Genomic DNA, 23,994 nt, shown 5'->3' on the forward strand with positions numbered 1-23,994 from the left:
ATGGTTTAAATAATGGAAATATTTTATATATTTATTTAAATATTTTTTGCTAAAAACATAATACCTACATGTTACCATTTTACAAAAAGCCAACCACATCTAAACTGATTTTTAATGATGAAAATTAGTTAATTTTCTCCAGATAGTATTTGATTTTTTTTTCTTGAATGAATTTTGCAGAAATATTGAACAGTTGGTTAACTTTTGGGACCCTCAGATATTCTCAGTATTACCAGAGCCCGTCTACGGAGAGCCTGGCCACTCTCTATTAAGTCCCATTGTACCGAATTTTGGTTGCAGTTCCAGCAGAGTTCCACTGGGGGCGATCGCCCATGAGTGCAAAATGAATGGGAGTCTATTGAGCTAGACGGCTAAATTTGTCTCTTTCACCTGATTGTCGTTGAGAAATCTCAGATTTGATTGTAGTTTTTGCAAGTTCAACATGGGTTATAGGTCGAAAGTTGAATGAACGAGTTCTTATGTCCTTTGAATTTCTTACAGGACGAGTTGTTGTTGCCCATAACACGCTAGTATCCTGCTAATGAACGCTGATTGGTCAGTGAAGGACTGATTACAACCAGAGATCCCGCTTGATGGCATCGTGGCATCCAAAGCGGGACCAGAATGTTAAGGCGGATTTTTTCGCCCAGGTTCTTTTTTTTAACACAGCAACTTTTTTTGTGTTGCTGGTACTTTTATCTGCCTATCATTATGTCTGTGTCGTCGATGCCTCGAGAGAAAAGGAAGTGCAGAGCGCGGACTCAAGGTTTGCCGTAAAGCGGTATCTCTGGCCGTACGATGTGTATGACGTCATTGACATTTTAAAATACTTTTTAAAGCAAATAAGTGACTCTAAAAAACACCCAGCAATGTGTAATTTCTTTGCATCCCCTTTCGAATGCAACATTCAAATTACTAGACAAAAAATTATATCCTGAGAAAAGTGGATTTTGAGGGTATAGCCCCATAGAGCTCCATTCATTCTGCACTCATCCTGTGAGCGCCCTCACATGGAACCAGAGTGGAACTGCAACAGCTCAGAGCCCGGAAGTTTACCGAGAGTGGAAGTTCTCCCCTTATTAGATATTCTCAGTGTCACTTGTCCATGGAAAAAGGAATGACAAACAGGATCTCATGGTCACATGATGTGATGTGTATTTATACTTTCAAAGTAAAAGAGCCTCTTTTCACAATAAAACTAAAGTACCGGTGAGTAAAAGTGAGAAACAGTCATTGTTACCATATTGCAACACCATACAATAAAGGGTTAAATCAGGGTTTCATTTTAACTTGATTTTAATTTCAATGTGACATTTTAAATCAAGTTGAACTAAATTATGATTCCATTTAATTTTTGCCAAATGAAGTCAGTCAGACAGAAAGCGTTCACATCAGCAGTCCAGTTAAACCAGTCTGAGGGGAAACAGTGGAAATGGGGACATCTGCTGGCAGAAAGCAGCTCCAGCAGGAGCTACAGAACATGAACGCTGGTGATAACAACTGCTTCAACACTGATTTCTGAGGGGAAAAAGCTCCACAGGTTGACTTTATGTGTCTGTGCTGATCATCTAATGTGAAAACTAGCAGAGTCACACATAAAACTGTAACTCACTGATGTTTTCACTTCTAAAACTTTTACATTTAAAACTTTATACACGTGGAGCAAATTCACTGAATGTGTCACTTTGATTTGAAATGGTGAGATCCAGAGAGATTCCCTTTGCAGAAGAGGAGTGACACAGCTGGAATATACTAACCATGGCGGGAGCTCTCTACAGATGTATTGATAAGTTGTATTAGTTACTGAAGATGATCAAACTTTCTGCCCTTCACTGTTTGTGTACGGCACTGTCCTAACTGAATTCCTTAATGACATTTCACTTTCATACAGGTAGTTACTATGGTAACGGCCAAAAAAACCTCCTCAAATACCGACACACGGATAATAACAGACGGTGAAATAACAGCGTCATGAGTCGGTGTTTAATTCGGCTCATCTTTAATTCAGCAGTCAGCACTTATTTTAGTGAGAAATAATAATTATTAAAGGATCCGCTTCTCATTCCCACGGACTTCTCCCACTGACAACGGAGGCTGTAGAGAGTTAAGGGCGACAAAATCATCAAAATAATGTATCTTTATGGATTATATTGCTGCCGAATTGACAGTCAGACTGTTTACATATGACGGACTATATCTTGGACTTCTAGAGTTAGGTGTTGTTACGCACAGGTTAGGAATATTTAAAATTTGATATTTCTTAAAGCGAGTTTGGTGTAATATATTCCCTGAAAGTACAGAACACAGTGAGAAACACAATAGACACAAGAAAACAATGGGCAGAGGAAGCAGCTGTGCAGTTGTTGAATCTGAAGCAAGGACTTATTTTGTTCAATATACATGCTCCAATCTCTGCTGTGAGGGACGAAGATGTGAGGAGAGGAAGAGAATCGGTCCAAACAGGAGATATGAGGAAGAATCCACGGGAGCAGTCTTCACGAAAGTCTTTCACCAACCGACACTTGACTGGACGCTGCAGGTGTGATCATATTACAGCCAGAGAGAGTAGGGAGTCCATTCAGGCACATGAGGATGATCATTCATGAATTCTGCCAGTAGAAATGATTCCTGTGTCTCTTCTGTGGAGCAGCGCGAGGTTACAGGTGATTTCTTTATTTATTCTGTGTTGTATTGATGCAGCCTGTAATAGACTATAATGATTAGAGAGGATGCTTTCAGTCATTTTAAACCTTTCCATGCGCGCAGTAATGTCACTGCAGCAAATATCATTAAACACCAACAACTTAAAAACTCTCCAGAGGAAACAGAGGATTTATCAGGAGGCTGTTTAACTCTGAACAGTCTCCCTGCATGCACCTGGACTGTGTGTGGGAGCTTCTGGAGGTGTAAAATAACACAAGTAACATTAATTAACATTATACAACATTATAAATAACACTGTCGGCGTGTCGGAGATTTAATTAATCAATGATGCGGCTGTGATTCGTGCGTAAATGCGCACGGTGTCTCTCTAATTTTAATAACCCAGTCAGTGCAGAGAGTCACACATATTTCCAGTTTTAAAATCAAGGCAAAAAAAAAAGTATATACTTGTCTTAAAGGTCCAGTGTTCAGGTCTTAATGAAGTATCCATGTATCCTAATGCATCAGTCAGGTATAAATGTCAGTTTGAAATAAATGAGCAGCCTTTTTATTATTATTATTATTATTATTATTATTATTATTTAATTCACATGTCTATACTTTTATGGATTGTAACAAAAAGCTTCAGGATATTTTGTGGAGAACTTTTAACACAATGTTCAGAAGGGTGTTGTCTGTTTAAATAGTAGGAGGGGGTGTCCAGGGGTCGGAAGGAATAATTTCTATCCACTTAGTTCCCTCCCACCTCGAAAACGAAACCATGGAGCTACTTCGGGATAAACACAGGATGACTGGGATCAGCTGTGTGGTGTGTTTGCTGACACTGTCTCACCTTCACACTCTTACCGAGGCAGGTAGGTGATGCGTTCAGGCCCCGGTTTATCTTCATTAAGACTCTGTTCTTTGTGGTCTCACCCATTTCCTGCTACATCCCGGTATAAGTGTCTCCGTAAAGTATCTGCTAATGCAAACAATACAACAGTTCCTACTTCTTCCCACACATTTGGTATTGAACTGGCGAAACACAAGCTGACTTTTATTGTGAAGCAGAAGTCCAGGAAATCCAGTGTGTGTCTGTGAGCTTGACTGTCTGTCCCACTATTGTTCATGAAAAAAGTGTTTATAAAACAAGACAACGGTCCTTTTTCTGCATTTTGTGACAGCGGATCAGTTTGTATCATTGTGAGAAGAGCTGTTACATTAAGAGCTGCAGCTCCACTTCTTTATTTCACTTCCTCTTCCTCTACAGGATGGGAAAAAAACGTCTCTATTTTCTGAGGTGGCTGAGGTCCTTATTTTCTGTCAGCACATACTGTGGAATAAGTTTACATTTACTTTGTATACAGGCTCTTGTGTCACATGCACAACAGAGCTGCAACTGCACAACAACACCAGTTAAAGAGAGCTCACTTTCTCTGCTGCTTTTCCTGAATTGAACCGTCTCTTTATTTGATTCTCAGACACTGAGGCGTCCTGTGTTGTTCTGAAGAGCTGCATCTTACCGTGCAGCTTCCAGGGTGGCAATGAAGTAGTCGTCCACTGGTTTCAGGGGACTGGAAAGACTCCTGTCCACTCCTACTACCACAACAAAGACCAGCTTGCACGGCAGGATCAGCGCTTCAGTGGCAGGACATCACTGTTCAAGGACCAGATCTCCAGAGGAAACGCCTCACTGCAGCTGACAGGGGTGGAGGTTCAGGACCGGGGCAGATACAACTGCCACACCAGCACCATCAGCGGCAACAAGGACTCATTTATCAACCTGAAAGTGGACGGTATGAGAAACACACACAGAAAACCTTTTTCTTTATGTGCAATGTGTTCCTAAATGTAATCAATGTGCTAAATAAAACCTTAAAAATGATCTTTACAGCTCCGGTCGCTGAAGTCGACATTCAGAAGGTTGAAAACAGGATCACCTGCAGCTCAGAGGGGATCTACCCTGAGCCTGAGCTCACCTGGTCCACCAGCCCTCCGTCCAGCGTGACCTTCAAGAACACAACCACAGTCCGGGAGACTGAACAGCAGCTCTACAACATCAGCGGCTCTCTGATACTTTCAGACAGTGGGACTGATGTGGCCTACAGCTGCAACATCAGCACTCGCAGGAACAAGAGGAGAGCCACTTTGAGGCACCCACGTGAGTATTCTGGTCTAATTTGGTCTAATTTGGTGCCTGTTTGAAAGATTCCTCTCTGTTTGTAGCTACAAAACACTAAAAGGTATAAAAAGACATGAAGAATCAAAGGTTATAAATGAAGGTTATATATTACAGTCTGTCAGTCACAATAATTGATTGATTATGTGTCTTTTCTGGGTCAGTTATAACAAGACGTTTATGAGAAAATAGCACAAAATGATCAAAAATGGCAACTTAAATAACATTTCTTTTCAAAAACTAACAACTAATCACTTGCTCATTGAGTAACATGGACATTTGTTCACTGTGTTTTCTGATAAACAGCAAACTAACAAACCTGGCAGTTAATGATTCTCAGTTTTTTAGCAAACAAATATGTCCAATCAGCTCTTATCTGACAGTATGTGTTTCTATATCTGTGGAAATAATTCGGATTCACAGGCGTTTTGATCTTTCTCTGTTTGTGTTGCATCATTTCAGCTCCTATCATTGCCTCCAGCACTGACACAACAATCCCCTGCAGTGTGTCAAACACCTCCCTGATGGTCTTCAGCCTCGTTTGGAGATTCAACCACAGTCAGATCATTCTGAACCAGGCCGGAGCCAACGTCAGCCACTCAGTCTCAGAGGAGTGGAGGCGGCAGGTGAAGGGCGTCTCTGAGTCAGGCGGCCTCATGCTACAGGACTTATCTTGGAAACAGGAGGGGATGTACACCTGTGAACTCAGTAATCCTGAGGAGACATACGTAACCAACACCTTTCTGAGAATAGAGAAAGGTAAGAGCAAGTCTGTCTGAGTGAAAGCTGCCATTCAAACTATCAGCATATCTCAGGTTTGATATTCGGGCACAGTTTCAACCAGTTTCAGCTCTTAGACTGGGGCAAAAGAAGTCATTTATTTACAACAAAACAATCCAAATACATAGGTGAGAGGACTCTGTAAGGCCAGTAGTGTGGGGAGTGGATGTTATAAAACCAAAGAAAAGGAAACAAAAGATACCAAACAAAAGGTGTGTGGAGGGAGAGGAGAGCTGCTAAAGGACTGGCTGCTGCTCTGACTTATATCCACGGGGCACACCGAGTCCAGGTGTGCAACATACTGCTGAGTAACCTCTGACAGGGCTGCAGCCCTCCAGACAGAATCAACTGTCAACTCACCTGGCGCTGCTCTCACAAGCCGTCCCCACACCTCTCTCTCTCCTGCAGCTGAGTGTAAACCACAGCCACCTCCACAAGCAGTACAAAGCACACAGAGGGACCCTCACACTATTCCAGTAGATGTAAGTAGGTGGTTGCAAGAGTGCCGTAGGTCTCTGTTAAGGCATTGCCCGAGGGTTGCTTGGGTGTTGGGATGTTCGCTGCAGTGTTAATAGGTGGTTGGCTGCAAAGTTGAAGTAGCTGAATGTAGGATTGATTAACATCAGGAAGATCTAACAGCTGAGGGTGAGGAAACTGTAGATTCTGAGAGATAGACACGTGAACAATGCTACAGTAGTTATCAGTCAGTATCTTGTGGTCTGAGTTGGTTGGTTCAAGTTCATTTAACTGAACTGTCTCTCTCTGTTTCAGTGAGTCGGACTGGTGTTACAGGCATTATTGTAGCTGTGGTGGTTGGAGTCATTGTGGTTGTATTGCTAACAGGACTTATACTGTACTGCAAATCTAAAAGGGTAAGAAAAACACATTCTGCCTTCAGTTGGGATTTATTTAATGTGTACGTTGTTTGCACTGATGATGATGTGTGTTTGACACAGAGAGGAACAAGACCAGAAATGGTACTATGAGAAAACTCCTTGTGGTAAGTATATCTTACATACTGAATACAGAAGCACCTGAATCATTTTACAGTGCACGGCAGGCTGTAATTAATTAAATTAACTAATAATAACTCAAATTAACCCACAAGCAGAGTGTAAAATAATGCAAAACTCATCCAAAAATAAACTGGCTCAGTGGTTTGAACATGAAACGTTTTTCTAAATATAAAAGTTTGTTTTGAGTTTCACTTGGATGTATTTTACCAATAACTTGTGTTCAGTTTTGTTCGCAGGAAAGAAGAAGACATGTATGATAGCAACTACCTCCAAGATCCCCAACAACCTGTGCTGCTCTCAATGTGACTGTATTGAATTAATGTGAGCAAATCCTCAGAAACTCATGTGAAACTGTGGCAAGCAGCTTTCAGCAACATCAACTGCTTGACAATGTGTATATTAATTTAATCTGATACAATTCCTACATTATTATTGTATATATACGGTAAATTAATTTAATCACTACTGTTCACTAAAGTATTCTGTTTTATATGTATTTTGTTTTATTCACATATTTTAACTTTTGCACAAATTTAAGTCTTTTGTCTCTTTAATGTTTGTAATTTTCTTTTTAAACATTTTACATGGAAAACACTAACTTTTACTGATGGTAAGAACTTAAAGTTGATCTTTAATTTTCAGTTTCTTCCCTGTAGAGGGCGCTGCAACACAGTGAAGTGATGCAGTCACTTTACAAGCTGACTGAAATTCTGTCACTGCTGAGTTTATATAAACACTTTAAACTTGCTGTAAATATCTGACATACATTAAATACTTTTTATTCACCTGATCCTTTAATATCTTCCTATAACTTGCACCAGTAAATTCTGCTTCTGCAAACTTCTTGATTTTTCAAAATAAAGAGGATTTCTGCAAATCAAAAAGGAGAAAAAATCATTTTTTCTCAAAGTTTAAAGAGTGTTGAAGTCTTATTTTGAGTATTGAGACTGAATTGAAAACAGAATTTGATGCACACACTGTTATACACTAATGAGTAAGGCCCATATAAGACATATTATTTCTGCCAACAGATCCTATTATAGTAGTTAGCTTGTTGATAAGTGAAGTAGCCTTTACTCTGAGAGCCAGAGTGAATCAGCTGCAGCTCCATCATCACCATCTTCTCCTGTTACTGAGGACGTCATCAGAGAAGATGAACAACTCAAACTGAGTTATTACTGAACATGACTTCCTGTATTAAGACCAGGGAATCAGTTTGAGAGTGACAGCAGCTTCTAATCCTGTTTTCAGTTTAACTCTGGGGCTTCCTTTTTATTGTTCATGTATGGAATTTGCCTTTAAGTCTCTAAAGTTGAATTCTTCTGTGTTACAACAGACTGGACGAGCACTTGTTGGAAACTGATTCACTTTAATTGTGTGAATAAAACATGATCTTTCTCAGTGTGGGAGTCAGAGTCAGATGGCTTTCCACCTTTGTTTTATGCTCAGAGTCTAATGAAGACGTAAACAGCCGACTGCAAACTGAGAAAGTACAGTAAAGCTTTGATTGAATCCACACTTTGTTCAGCTTTTATCTTATTTCTGTTCCTCACAAGCAATATTCATCTGTTATAAAATGAGAAAAAGCTGATATTTGTGGTAGTTATTGATTTCTTTATTTGAAAATCAGGAGATCAATAAGCTCTGACACACACTCACTGATGGATTTGTGGACTCTGCTGCTTTCTAAGGCTGCACAGAGGAATTATAAAGCTTTAGCTGAGTCCAGCAGCAGGTGGAAATGAGCAACACTTGAATCTTCTTCAGTCAGAAATAAAACTGGCAAATCTAAAATAAATAATTAAAATGTTCTTCATTTACACCAACATGGAGATCATTTATATTTATAAGCTGGACTGTGGAGATTTATATAAATCAGAAGTAAGATGTGATTTCAATATATAGATTTTTGTTTTCTTGATGCAATAATATAAACTTTCACAATATGACAAAACACAGCAAATATGCACATAATCTTAATTATTAACAATAACACGTATGATTAGAGCTTATTTAGACTGCAGCACTGAGAGTCATCTCCACTGGTTGTGATTCCTCTGTCAGTCACTGCTGGATGAAGCTCTCCCTCTCCACTCTACCTCCCAGTAACATGGCCCAGTCAGAGCTGATGCTGCTGCTTCAACCTCTCTGGATCATCAGGACACAGCTGATCCTCCAACACAACCTCCTTCCTCACCACTCACACTCTGACTGGCTTCCATCTGATGAGAGAAGAAGACAGACAACAGAAGTCATAAATCAGTGTTTACAGAGACTCCCTCCATCAGCACATCCAGTATAAAGACCAGCAGGGACTTCAGTCCAGTTCAGACCAGAAGGTGAGTGGCTGTGTAGCGTAGCCTGCTTCCTTTCAGCTCTCATGTTAACGTATTGGAATGAACACACTGAGCTGAAGCTCACAGACCTGCAGACACTTTGGACATCAAGTCTGTTGACTCTGCAGATTTCACTGAAGTAAACAGTGGAAATAAAGTGCTGAGAGTCCCTGAACGCATCATTACTGCAGAAACAGAGAGACATTCACTGCCCACTGTAATGATGGATTTACTGCTGTTTGGGTTCAAAGCTGATAAAAACCACAGTCTCAGTCACATTTGAACGTTTCATCTGCTTTTGAAATATTACAGGACAGATCTGTAAATATGGAGTCTGTTTAAAATAATATAAAACATATTTGGACTAAACAAAAGACAAATGGACAGATATATATCTGATGTTAAAGGTCCTACATGTTCATACAAAGACTGAACAATAGCTGTGATTACTGGACTTCAGCAGAGGTTCTGGTCTGTAAAAAGACCACATGGTCACTAAATATAATGATGGTTCTCTGAAATAAGATCCAGTGGTTTGCAGGCTTCAATCAGACTGATCTTAGAGCTGTGACAAAGATGAACTGATCAGTTATTTAGTGTTGAAATGAGAGAACAAACACGTTGAGATCAGATTTGATGGTACAACAGTTTGATGAATGAGGACCATTGTCTCTGTACATCTTGTAATGCTGTCAGCTGGAATCCAGCTTTATTTCCTGTGGACATGAACACAACAACAGCAGTCGTCTTCACATCAACTCAAACACATGATCACAACAAGCTTCTGGCTCTCTGATTGGCTGACTGTTCTCTCTCTCTGTCTTTCTGTCTAACCCTGAAGTCACCATCCTCCTCTCACAGCTTCACTGAGGAAAGCAGCAAATAGTGGATCTTGCTTTGATACTAACTGTGTTTTGTACAATACTGCTGAAACCAGCATGGACTGACTCCAACCCTCTACTGACCTCAGAGTCTCCAGTCTACAGTGTGGATCAAACAGCAGCTTCACATCTGAATCCTGCAGCTCATTGTAACCCAGGTCCAGTTCTCTCAGATGGGAGGGGTTGGACTTCAGAGCTGAGACCAGATAATCACAGCTGATCTCTGACAAACTGCAGTCACTCAGTCTGAATAAAGAATAAATGATCTTAACTTTAGAAGACAATATTCATCTGTCATCATTTGTTAAAACACATTGCAAACAACAGAAACCAAAGAAATATTTCTCCTTCAGCAAGTAAACTAGATCAATTCAAAACAAATATTAGTTCAGAGGATCTTCTGTATACAGACAAACATTGATTTACTATAACAACTAACAGTGGACAATTTCTACAGTTTCTTTAACACAGAGAAGTCTTTGTGACTGCAGACTAAATTTAGTTTGAAAATATGAACAAAAGGAAATTTACAACTACTATGGTTGTAAGTTATGTATGAACATAAATTAGGTTCAGGTGTTAATTAAACATATCAGATCTACAATAGTAACAGTGAGTCAGTGAACTGACCTCAGAGTCTCCAGTCTACAGTGTGGACTCTCCAGAAAACCACATAGCAGCTTCACTCCTGAATCCTGCAGGTTGTTGAGACTCAGTTCCAGTTCTCTCAGATGGGAGGGGTTGGACTTCAGAGCTGAGACCAGATAATCACAGCTGATCTCTGTCAAACTGCAGACCCTCAATCTGAATAAAGAATAAATGATGAAGATGAAAAAAATCCACTTATAATCCAGTCAGATGTGTTCAGGTTTTAAATGTGTAGCTCAACATTACTATGTCCTAGTCAATGAGCCTTTCTCCTAAATGAGTAGAGTGACTTTGTCATTGTGTTATTGTGGATCATCATAATGTCAGCCGTCTACAGACACAATATTTTAAATATTTGTTATTATAAATACACCAGAGTTTTGCTCTAATTCCATATCGGTGCAATTAGGTTGTAGTGACCATAATATCATTGCAATTGTAAGGAAAACAATATTTCCTAAATCTGGTCCAAAAATAATTAGGAAAAGATAATTTCTTGTGTTCTTAGAAAAGAACCCTGAAGGAGCATTTCAGACTTTCAATGACACAATCGTTGACCGTCATGCAGTATTAAAAAAAATGTACAGTTAGGAATGGTAACACCCCATGGTTGGATAAGGAATTAAAAGAATATATGATGGAAAGGGATCAAGCTAAATTAACAGCAGTTTCATCTAGTTTTAGATCAAATTGGCAAATAGATTGCAAATTTAGGAATTTTGTAACTAAATTAAATAAGAAAAAGAAATAAATGGTATTTTGATAATAGAATAAATGAAATTAAACAAGATAGTAAACAATTATGGAATATTCTGAACTTCCTATTAAGAGGAAATACTAAATCCACCCCATGTTATTTAGAAACCGGAGGGGAATTTTATACTAAACCTATAGATATAGCAAATCATCTAAACACTTGTTTTATAAACAAGATAGATAGGTTAAAAACTACCACCCAGACTAAGAATACAGATTTATCACATATATTAATAGATCCTATTATGCAAGGCAAAAAATTTAACTTTGAGTTCAAGGATGTTAGTGTTGCTAAAGTTAAATCAATGTTAATGACATCCAAAAATAAACCACCAGGGGTTGACGATCTTGATAGCAAATTGTTCAAGGATATGGCTTCATTGTTTGCTCCTATGGTCACGCATATTATTAATTGATGTTTCAGTGAAAATGTATGCCTACAAGCATGTAAGATTTCCAAAGTGGTGTTGATACGAAAAATAAGAAGTTGCAATTTTCAGAATCCGATGGTCGACCTACAAGTTTATTACCAATCTTGAGTAAGATAATGGAAAGAAATGTATATGAGCTGATCCAATCTTATTTTTCCAATAATAATTGAATCAGTAATTTCCAACATGCATATAGAGAAAAACATTCAACAGCCACTGCCTTGACTCAAATGGTTGATGACTGGCTTGTGGAAATAGGAAAGAGAAAACTTATAGGAGTAGTTTTGCTTGATTATTCTGCTGCTTTTGATATCATTGATCATAAGTTCATGTTGAAAAAACTAAAATGTTATGGTTTTTTCTCAGTCTGCACTTTTATGGATGAAAAGCTACTTGAGCGACAGAAGGCAAATGGTGTACTTAAATGAAAGTTATTCAGATGTTAAAGTGGAAAATGGAGTGCCTCAAGAAAGTTGTCTTGGTCCACTCCTATACACAATTTTTACGAATGAGCTTCCTTTAGTTTTAAAAAAGTCACGTATTTCAATGTATGCTGATGACTCCACAATATACTTAGCGAGAACAACAATAAGTGATTTAAAGACAAATCTAGGTCAGAATTTAAAGCTAGTAGTAGATTGGATAAACAGTAATAAACTTATTTTGAATGTGTCAAAATCAAAATCCAAAACCACATCAGTTCAGCGTACAGTAATACACAGAGCAATGCTAGAGTGGAGATCAGTTCCTAATCATATTATTCAACAAAAGAATATATATGGTTTTGAAAAAAATACTAAATGAGCACCATGTAATAGGAAACTAAGTAATTAATAAGTACTCTTTGGTGTGAGAAGGTCTCACAGGCAATCTGGTGAAATATTGATACTTATCTGTTAGATCATGAGGATAATTTATTGTTAATTTATAATAAATTCAATCAGAGCCAGTTTTTTTTGTTGTTTTCGTTTTTGTGTTTGTTTATAGTGCTCTAATTGTTATTGTCTTCTTATCTACAGTATATGTGTGTTATACAATGTGTTGTGTCAGTATATTGTAATGAATAATGTGAGTGTGTATTTGTATAGTATTGTCACCATATAAACTGTGTGGACCCCAGTTAGAATAGCGACTGTTATACAAAAGCTAATGGGGATCTCAGCACAACATTCATACACCTATTCATGTCAACAGCGATCAATAACATGCTGCTGATCTCAGTCAAGTCAACTATATTTATCCTTCAAACACTTGCATCACTTATATACATTTCTATTCTTCTTCTTCTTCTTCTTCTTCTTATAATAATAATAATAAAAGAATAGATGTATATATGTTTTTGTCATATTTGCTGTAACTTTCACTACATCTTTATAGTATAAAGGGTTTGGGACCTTAAGTGTTCGCATTTGACAATGTGTAAATGAGACTCAACTACAGACTTTCTCTGCCGATTGTTTTTGTTCAGGCCCGGTGGATTCTTGCAAATTATATTAGGAGCACTAGGAGGAGCCAGAGGAACCAGATTTTTTCACTGATCGTCCATCTAGTGTACTTCTGTCAGGATGCAGTGAAAGTTTCAGCAAATATGACAAAAACAAACTAGAATAGTAACAGTGTCAGATGACTGACCTCAGAGTCTCCAGTCTACACTGGGGACTCTCCACAAGATCACACAGCAGCTTCACTCCTGAATCCTGCAGCTTGTTGATACTCAGCTCCAGATCTTTCAGATGGGAGGGGTTGGACTTCAGAGCTGAGACCAGATAATCACAGCTGATCTCTGACAAATTACAGCTCCTCAATCTGAATAAAGAATACATTATGTAACTCTCAAAATTTTGAAGAAGAAAACAGACTGTATCATATAGATACTCAGTGTGGATCAGTATAATATCCTTATGTCTGCACTTTACTGTCACCACAACTTTTACATCATATTAATTTCAGCACAGAAGTATAAAATGGTGTCCGACCCCAGAGTCTCCAGTCTACAGTGTGGACTCTCCAGAAAATCACACAGCAGCTTCACTCCTGAATCCTGCAGATTGTAGTTGTTACTCAGGTCCAGCACTCTCAGATGGGAGGGGTTGGACTTCAGAGCTGAGGCCAGATAATTACAGGTAATCTCTGACAACCAGCAGCCACTCAATCTGAATAAAGAATAAATTATGCAGGTAAAAATCAATTTATAATCCAATCACATGTGTTCAAGTTTTCAACGTGTAGCTCAACATGACTATGTTCTAATTAATGAGGAGTGACTTTGTCATTGTGTTATTAAGGATCATCATAATGTCAGCTTTCTACAGACACCATCCAAATGTCAGCACAATATTCATACACCTATTCATGTCAACACAATAACATGCTGCTGATCTCAGTCTAGTCTTGGTTCATTATGTTGCTCAAGGACACTTTGACATGTGAACAAGAGAAGCTCAAGTTTCAAACCACAGCCCTTGTGATCAATGACTGACCAGCTGAGTTGCAGCCGCTCATGTTAATGTGCTTTGTGATGCAAAATGCAAAGAGTCTATTTTATTTATTTATTCTCATTTTTAGTGTATTATTTATGTTCATGTTTACTGGTTGAGTCCGAACACAAAGTGACATAATTTTCTGAATGGAAGCATCATTAAATGTTCAAATGTCATTGGTGACAGAGCAGACATGATACTTCAAACACCTGCATTTAGGAATATGCTTCACACTGTCTGCTACTGTATGTTAGTTTCAGGGTGTTTCTGACAGAGAGAGGGGTCTTATGTGTAAACATTTTTCCTGAAAATAGGTTGATTATTTTATATAGATGTCTCAAATGTGATAATAAAAGATACAAATAAATAAAATAAATATTGATTTAATTTTGCATTATATTGTAGGATTAATCCTTTCTTAACTTTAGAATAAATTTGGACCCAAACTGTTCAGACTGACAAACCGTAGAGAGATTTATACTCAGACAAAACCAGAAAACAAGAGAACCAAAGGAAATTATTTTATGCATTTAAATTTGGTAGATATACATTATACAAGAGCAAAATACATGAACTGACCCCAGAGTCTCCAGTTTACAGTTCTGACTCTCCAATCCAGCACAAAACAACTTCACCCCTGAAGCGTTCAGGGTGTTGAAGCTCAGGTTCAGATCTCTCAGATGGGAGGGGTTGGACTTCAGAGCTGAGGCCACAACTTCACAGTGAGTCTCTGAGAGTCCACAGTAAGAAAGTCTGTGATGACAGAATTTTGCCATTAGTGTTACTGTTGGGAGATGGTAATGATATTTCTAAACTATAATTTCTCACACCAGGGTGACCAAATGGGAAAGGTAAAAAAAAATGGGACAGCTTTGATAACTGCTTTTTATTAGTGAAAATTAGTAAAATAGCTTTGGAATTAACCAGTTTACAGACCATTCCATTCAAATACTACCAGAGAGAGGGAGAGGGAGAGAGAGAGAGGTTCCTTACTGTTTAAAAATCAAATACATTTCTAATGTAGCAAAATATCAAAATATATTAATTGTTGTGAACTAAACAACAATATACAGTGTATAAAAAATAACAATGAACAGACACATTATAGAAACATAATGGAGACACTGTAAACACTGTAAGAAATAAAGACTATTATGATAAAATGATGACTGTCAAAATATTTTCAGTTGTATCAAGAATAAAGTCGTAACAATATGAGAATAATGTAATTGTTTTAATGAGAATAAAGCTTTGATAGAGTTATCGAGATCTGACGTGAGCAGCTCAACCAAACAGCACCCTCAGACTGAACCCAGCAGCCGCTGTTTGTCTCAGTCGTACCGTACAGTTAACAGTTAAAGTAACGTGTTGATAATTTTGTCGTTAAACAGTTTTGCTGGCTGAGCAGGCTGACAGTTCTCATAATATTACTACTTTATTCTCGCAATATTATGACTTTATTCTCGCAATATTATGACTTTATTCTCACAATATTACGAGTTTATTCTAGTAACGTTACAACTTTATTCTCGTAGACCTAATATTATGACTATATTCTCGTAACATTATTATTTTATTCTCATAATTTCCCCCCCCAAATTTTTTTTTTCTCTTGGAATGGCCCTAATACTCCGTCGTACTGTAGACATCTGCCCTTTAACACATATTATTTCAATAAGCAAGTTTAATTCTAGTTTAAGAAAACCTTTATAGTGTTAAGGTTTTATATTGTTCATCTGTGTAAAGTGTGTATCTTTACTCTAATACTGAATGCTTCAGCTTTACATTGATTTATAATGTTAATCACATCTGGACTTACTGAGCCTTTCTGCAGTTCCTCACAGCTGGAATCAGTCTCAGTCGTCCCTCCATTGATGTGTTGTACTTCTTCAGGTTCAACTCATCCAGAACCTCCTCTGACATCTGCAGCATGTAGGCCAGAGCTGAGCATAGGATCTCAGAGAGTTTCTTCTCTGATCTGTTCTCTGACTTCAGGAACTGTTGGATCTCCTGATGGACTGAGTGGTCGTTCATCTCCATCAGACAGTGGAAGATGTTGATGCTTCTGTCAGGAGAGATATCATCACTGTTCATCTCCTTCAGGTTGTTGATGGCTCTCTGGATGATTTTTGGACTGTTGTCTGTCTGACCCAACAGGCCTCCTAAGAGTCTCTGGTTGGACTCCAGAGAGAGGCCATGAAGGAAGCGAACAAACAGGTCCAGGTGGCCATTTTTACTTTTGAGGGATTTCTCCATGGTTCTCATCAGAAACACATCCAGGGTTGAATTAACATGTTTTGGACCCATGACAGTCTGCAGTACTTTGGTGTTACTGTTGGTGTAACAGTGGAGCATGTAGACGGCAGCCAGAAACTCCTGAATGCTCAGATGAACAAAGCAGTAGACTGTTTTCTGGAAGATCACACTCTCTCTTTTGAAGATCTCTGTACAAACTCCTGAGTACACCGAGGCGTCTGTGACATCTAGACCACACTGCTCCAGGTCTTCTTGGTAGAACATGATGTTTCCTTTCTCCAGCTGTTCAAACGCCAGCCTCCCCAGCTTCAGAAGAACTTCCCTGTCAGCCTCCATCAGCTCCTGTGGACTCTTCTTATGTCCCTCATCATACTTCTGCTTCTTCCTCTTTGTCTGAACCAGCAGGAAGTGTGAGTACATGTCAGTCAGGGTCTTGGGCAGCTCTCCTCTCTGGTCTGTAGTCAACATGTGGTCCAGAACTGTAGCAGTGATCCAGCAGAAGACTGGGATTAGACACATGATGTGGAGGCTCCTGGAGGTCTTGATGTGTGAGATGATTCTGTTGGACAGATCTTCATCACTGACTCTCCTCCTGAAGTATTCCTCCTTCTGGGCGTCAGTGAAGCCTTGTACTTCCGTTACCCTGTCAACACATTCAGGAGGGATCTGATTGGCTGCTGCAGGTCTGGAAGTTATCCAGACGAGAGCCGAGGGAAGCAGATTCCCCTTGATGAGGTTTGTCAACAGCACGTTGACTGAAGACTTCTGTGTGACGTCAGACAGAACCTTCTTATTTATGGATACTTTTTGGAAATCCAGTGAAAGTCTGCTTTCATCCAGGCCGTCAAAGATGAATAAAAGTTTACAGACAGCGAGCTGCTCTGCTGTGACCTTCTGTAATGTTGGATGGAAAACATGGAGCAGTGTGAGAAGACTGTACTGCTCATCTTTGATCAGGTTCAGCTCCCTGAACGAAAGCAGAACCACCAGACTGACATCTTGGTTTTCCAAGCCCTCTGCCCAGTCCAGAGTGAACTTCTGCACTGAGAAGGTTTTTCCAACGCCAGCGACGCCGTTCGTCAGAACCACTCTGATGTGTCTCTGTTGGTCAGGTAAGGCTTTAAAGATCTTGTGGCACTTGATTGGAGTTTCATGGAGGGTCTCCATCTTGGAAGCTGTCTCAAGCTGCCTCACCTCATGTTGGGTATTAACCTCTTCACTCAGTCCCTCTGTGATGTAGAGCTCAGTGTAGATCCTGTTGAGGAGGGTTCCACTTCCTGTTTCATCAGTTCCTTCAGTCACATGTTTACATCTCGTCTTCAGACTGATCTTATGTTCATCTAAAACCTCCTGCAGACCACCACTCACTAAAAAAGATAAAAAAGTTTGAGTCAAAACAAAGATTTCACAATCCGTTGATTATTTTTATCACCAATAAAAAGATCAATAAACAAATATAAACAGAAGTAAACCTTATAAAGGCCAGTTTTGCGGGAACATCAAAAAAAGAATTTCTCTGACTGTGTGTGTTTTTGAAACTGTGGCGCCGGGAACCAGATTTTCACTCATGTCACAAAACCTCTGTGCCACATGTAAGTTAGCACAATATGCTGAAGGATTTTAGTGTTCACTGTGTAGTTATGTACAGTATTACCAGTAGCGGTTTTGGGCATGGGCAAAGTGGGCAGCCACCCAGGGTGGCGTTTTTCATGACACATGGGGGGGGGCGGCACGAGCGCTTTAAAAAAGAAATCCTCTGTTCTAAAATCCTCGGTTTTCTATTATCTATCTGTTCTATCATATCACTGTGAGGGGAGTTGGCAAATTGGCGCCCCCTACAGCTGCAATCGCTTCTGCTTGCTGAGAAGGTGCTGTACACAGAAGCTGTGTGAGACGAGGGAGGAGGAGGGGGTCAGTTCACCTTTGGGTCTCCCTAATGGAACGGATAAGGGGGTGAACAGGGGATCCACTGTAAGTCAGTCACACCTCGACTTTCTTCCAAATACCGCACATTTCATTGATAATATAATAAATACAGGCCTATAGTTCATGCACATTTTTGTTTTTCTGAATTGTGTGAAATGGCTAACAAAAATAAGTAATACAAAAAGATTATGTGGTCACCAAGGTTCTCTAAGTTCTGATAACTTATACTGTCATATTTTGTGCAGAACTGTGTTCATTGTCTTTTGGCGATATTGGAGGAAGGAAGGGGGTCTCGCCCAGGGTATCATTCAAGGTAGAACCGCCACTGATTATTACACACTGTTTCTGAGTGATAATTTTAACTCAGAGCCCGTTCCTCACCCAGGAGGATCTTGTCATCTCGTGCCTAAACTACTGCAACTCACTCCTGTCTGCCTGCATGTGCCATCTGACTTCTTCAGCTCATCCAGAATGCAGCAGCTCAGCTGGTCTTCAACCTACTGAAGTTCTCCCACACTACACTGCTCCTCCACACCCTGCACTGGCTACTGGTGACTGATCAAATCCATTTTATAGTCACTGGTACTTGCCTACTGTGCTGCCAATGGCCTGAAAGCTCTATAACTAGTTGTAGCCTTTGAAGATGTTCATGTCCATGATGTGTCCATTTGATGAAGTTGATGTAGTTACATGATTCATGCAGTTTTTTGTTGTATCCACGTGGTTGAATGAACGTATTGTAAGTCTCTAAATAAACTTAATTTAATGAAATGTAACAGATGTGATTTTTAAGATGTACAGTCTTACTTTGTACAGTGCTGGTCTGACTGGCTGTCTGCGGTCCAGCTCTTGTTCTGGATCTTTTTCCACACTGGGGACAGGAGGAGTCTCCTGATGAAGCAGACTGGTCCCAGTATGAGGTGATGCACTGTCTGCAGAACCAGTGTCCACAGCTGGTAGAGACTGGATCCTTCAGGACGTCCTGACACAAAACACAGCAGGACAGCTGCTCCTCCACAGAAACATGACTCCTCTTCCTCTCTCTGTGAAGACATTTCTTTATTACTAAAATGATTTGTTGATTGTTGATGAAAAATACTGAGATTTGTCCGACACTGTCTGGAAGCTCAGATGGTCACAGAGAACATTAAAAGTGTTGTTAACTTTTCTGTTTGAATTCAGCATTCAGTCTGTAATGAAAATGAGTCCTTTTATTTCAACTCTCCTGCTTTCATAAACACTGAGTGCTTTTCCTATCTGTCTGTCTTATTAAACATTTATGTTGTCCTTCACTGTTCTACAGTTACTTTGGGCAGATTAGCTTGTGTTAGTTTAAACTGAGGTTAGAAGTGCTCTAAATCTTTGTCACAAAAGTTTATAAAAGTTTTGTTAAAAATACATTTTGACAGAAAAAGGTAATATACAAACACAAAATCAACAGAAAACATGACATCTGCAGAAATAACTGAAAATGAGTCATTAATGAGTTAATAGCAGTTCTCTTACTTTGTGTCTGAGGGTCCAGGTTGATTACTGAAGCATAGAGGATCAACTTTGGATTGATCACTCTTCACAGACAGACAGCTGGACACTGGAGACTCTGCTCTGTCCTCCTCTTCCTCCACACAAACACTCATCTTCTGCACTTCAGTCAGTCTGAGAGATACAATATTAACAGACTGAGCTCAGAGCACAAGAATCAAGAAAAACAGGTTTGTTCAAGAGTCACATGCAAGACTGAGAGAAGTGAGGGGGTGGTGGGGAAGAATCTGAGCTCAAAAATCCACTTACTAAAGTTTTAAAGCTTTCAGCTGCAAGCTCCAGATCATTTTACACAAGTAGTCAGTTAAAGAGTAAAGTTAGAGTATCAACACACAGAATCACGGTGAGTAAAGCTTTTCTACAAATGACTTTTTCATCCCATGTTGGACAATTATAATATGAACTGATTCAAAATGGATCACATGAATCATAACAGCTGATTTGAGGAGGAGCCAAACAAGAAAATATTTTCAGGACAAATATGAGAAAAATAATAACACATTAGAAACAAATTCTTTCAGATTTTGAATAGTTACAAATATTTACAGCGATTTCAACATCAGAGCAAAAATATATTATTAAATTATATATGAAATATAAATTCTGAAACTGAGGTTCTCAAGTGTTTTGCTAAAGAAATAAAATAAGATATATTTTAGTTTGAAACAGTGTCTGCACTAATAGTTCTGCATCATGAAAATAAATCTATTTTGTCTTCATGCTCAATGAATCATCTTCCATCAGGTCAGTTTACAGTAAAAACTGTTTCTTACTTTGTGTCTGAGGGTCCAGGTTCATTACTGAAGAATGGAGGCTCATCATTGGACCGATCACTCTTCATAGACAGACAGCTGGACACTGGAGACTCTGCTCTGTCCTCCTCTTCCTCCACACAAACACTCATCTTCTACACTTAAGTCAGTCGGAGAGATAAAATATTAACAGACTGAGCTCAGAGCACAAGAATCAAGAAAAGCAGGTTTGTTCAAGAGTCACACGCAAGGTTGAGAGAACAAGAAGTAACACACACGCGCGCACACACACACACACACACACACACACACACACACACACACACACACACACACAGAGACACATACACACAGACACACACAGTACTCTGTATAGTATATAGAGTATACAATATAATATAGAACTCCACCTGGTCACTTTTCTGTCTAATGTCTAATGACATTCTTATGCATGCTGACAAAGGTGAAAGCTCCATCATTATTCTTCTTGATCTGACTGCAGCCTTTGATACCATCGATCATGCCATTTTACTGGATAGATTAAAGAACTGGGTTGGCATTTCTTGTACAGCCTTAAATTGGTTTAATTCCTACTTGACTAATAGAGTCTTTAATGTCTGCATTAATAATCATGTTTCCTCTTCGCTCCCCTGCTGTGTGGTGTCCCTCAGGGGTCAGTTCCTGGTCCAGTTCTGTTCTCCCTTTACATGCTTCCTCTGGGTCATTTGTTCAGCTGCTTCAATGACATGTCATATCACTGTTATGCAGATGATACACAGATCTACTTTTCTGCAAACCCAATAATCTGAATCAACTGTCCTCTCTCCATGAGTGTTTAGCTGCCACCAAAGACTGGATGTCTCTTAATTTTCTCCACTTAAATCCGGATAAAACTGAAATCATTTTATTTGGCTCCGATAAATTTGTCACTGCAGTTGATCAGTTTATTGGACCTCTACGCACTAATATCAAACCCACTGCTAAGAATCTGGGTATCATCTTCGACCAGCATATGACATTTGACCTTCATGTCACAAAACTTGTCCAGTCCTGTTTCCTGCAGCTACGAAATATAGCTGTGATCCGGAACTACTAATTCACAGCTTAATTTTATCCCGTCTAGATTACTGTAACTCCCTCTACACGTGCCTAAGTCAGGCTTCCTTAAATTGTTTACAGTTTACTTCCTGTAAAATTCAGAATCAACTATAAGATCTTACTGATTACATATAAGGCACTTCATGACCTTGCCCCCAGTTACATTTCAGATCTCCTTGTTCCTCATTCCACTCCTCGGCCACTCCGCTCCTCAAATCTCGGCCTTTTATCCGTTCCACGCTCTACCTGTAAATCTAAAGGTGGCTGTGCCTTCGCTGTTTTAGCCCCAACATTGTGGAATAGTCTTCCCCAATCACTTAGATTCACTGAATCGGTGGACTGTTTTAAGCGGCTGCTCAAAACCCACTTCTGCTGGCAAGCCTTTTTATAGATCTCCCTGTTTGTTTTCTCTTCTGTCGTGTCTCTTTTAATTTATCCCTCCCCTTTGTTTTATCTTCCTTTGTTTGTTTTTACAAGGTCTCTATGTTTGTGTTTGTGTGTGTAATGTTTTATTTATTTGTTGTTTGGAAAGCACTTTGGATCTGGTCAAAAAGGTGCTACATAAATAAAGTTTTACTTACTTACTTACTTACTTACTTACTTACTTGTAAACAACAGCACCACCTGCTGGCCAAAAGGATAAATTACAACCACAATCACTTTATTCACTGACACAGAAAGTACTATTAAGGGTGAAAGTGGAAATGTTTGTGTGTTTATTAGTGGTCCAAAAGTAGTAGCAGTGGCAGTGGTAGTTGATATCTTCTGTGTACTTACTGTGGAGCCTCTTTCCTAATGTTTATCTGCATATAAATGTTCCTTCAGTAAAAGTACAGAAGTATTTATAAGTATTAAAAGTAGTCACTGTGCAGATGTAAGCAGCAGTTTAATGCTGTAGGTGATTCAGGCGGGTGGAGATCATTTAAATACTTCACATGTTCTTGTGTCGTGTAATCTATTTGTTGATCCCATGTGTTGTTTGTAAAATGTGAACCTGCAGAGTAACTAGTAGGATGACAGCTGTCAGGTACATGTAGTGCAGTAAAAGGTCCAATACTTCCAATGTAGTGGAGTACAAGTACCTCCAAAATGTACTTAATGCAGTACTTGAATGTACTTAGTTACTTTCCACATCTAGATTTAGTTAGTCAGCAGATGGTTCAGTTTGGACGAGTAATAGTAGTGATAGTAATGATGGTAATAGTATTAACAGTAAAAGTAATGATAGTAATAGTAATGATAGTTGTAGTATTTGTAACTACAGAAGTGATGGTTACAGTTACAGTTACAGTCAGTGGTGGAAAGTAACTGAGTACATTCGCTCAAGGCCTGTACTTGAGTACAATTTGAGGTATTTGTACTTTAATATTTAAATGTCATTCTACTTTATACATTTACTGCACTACACTGAAGTCCTGGACTTTTTACTGCAGGACATTTACCTGACAGCTGTTAGACGACGAGTTATTATCAGATATTTTACATACAAAACATGCACTCTGCTCCACTACATTTCACAGGGAACTACTGTATTCTTTACATTCATCTGACAGCAGCAGCTATCTTATAAAATCCACTGTTACTAATTCAACCAGTAGTTTCCAACATTCTTGTCTTATAAAAATACATCATCTAGTCGGGGCTCTTTGTCAAATATCAGATGTGTGTGAGTCGTTAGCAGTTCTCCCTCTAAACCTACGTCTTTTATCTAAATACCAAAACAGTTTGAGGCCCAAACAAGTAAAACACAATATTTCACAAATAAGAAACTGAGCATTTTCTTAATTAACTGCATCAATAAACACATGTGGAATGACACATAACAACGTTGTTTAATATCTTTTGCTCATTACAGAAGAAAAAAACATTTCACTGACAGTTTCATGGAGATGGGGACTCAACTTATTTCTCATTTATTAGTTTAGTTAATTATATTTATTTATCAGGGACCATAAACAAAAAAACATTCTCATACAAGGAGCAGAGATGCATTTTACCAGATTCAGCTACTAATTAATTTCCATCTGCAGTCCCTGGGCAGGTCCACATAAACACTAATTACGACCATTTTAAATACAGAAAGTGATGAAAGTTTATCCCCATTCTTACACTTTCATTAGTGTTGTTGCATTCAGCTCATCAGTAAACACACTGTAAACACACCGCTTTCTGTAAATAATGCAACCTGTTACAGAATATGATGGATTCATATGAAATAAGAACATAAACATACAGAATAAAAAAGAACAAGTAAACAGAAATATAATACA

General features: G+C 38.8%; 1 protein-coding gene across 1 annotated transcript in view; it reads right to left on the reverse strand.

Annotated features, from left to right (window-relative positions):
- Positions 1-23,994, reverse strand: part of LOC127369534 (NACHT, LRR and PYD domains-containing protein 5-like) — a 203,834-nt gene that overhangs the window by 110,096 nt on the left and 69,744 nt on the right. Inside the window, exons 11-12 of the mRNA XM_051411007.1 lie at positions 13,303-13,476; positions 10,466-10,639 (exon numbers count right to left, since the gene is read on the reverse strand). Coding sequence (XP_051266967.1) covers positions 10,466-10,639; positions 13,303-13,476 — 348 coding nt within the window. The remainder of the gene's footprint in view (positions 1-10,465; positions 10,640-13,302; positions 13,477-23,994) is intronic.

The sequence above is a fragment of the Dicentrarchus labrax genome, unplaced genomic scaffold, assembly GCF_905237075.1.
Source record: "Dicentrarchus labrax unplaced genomic scaffold, dlabrax2021, whole genome shotgun sequence".
NCBI classification, from domain to species: Eukaryota; Metazoa; Chordata; class Actinopteri; family Moronidae; genus Dicentrarchus; species Dicentrarchus labrax.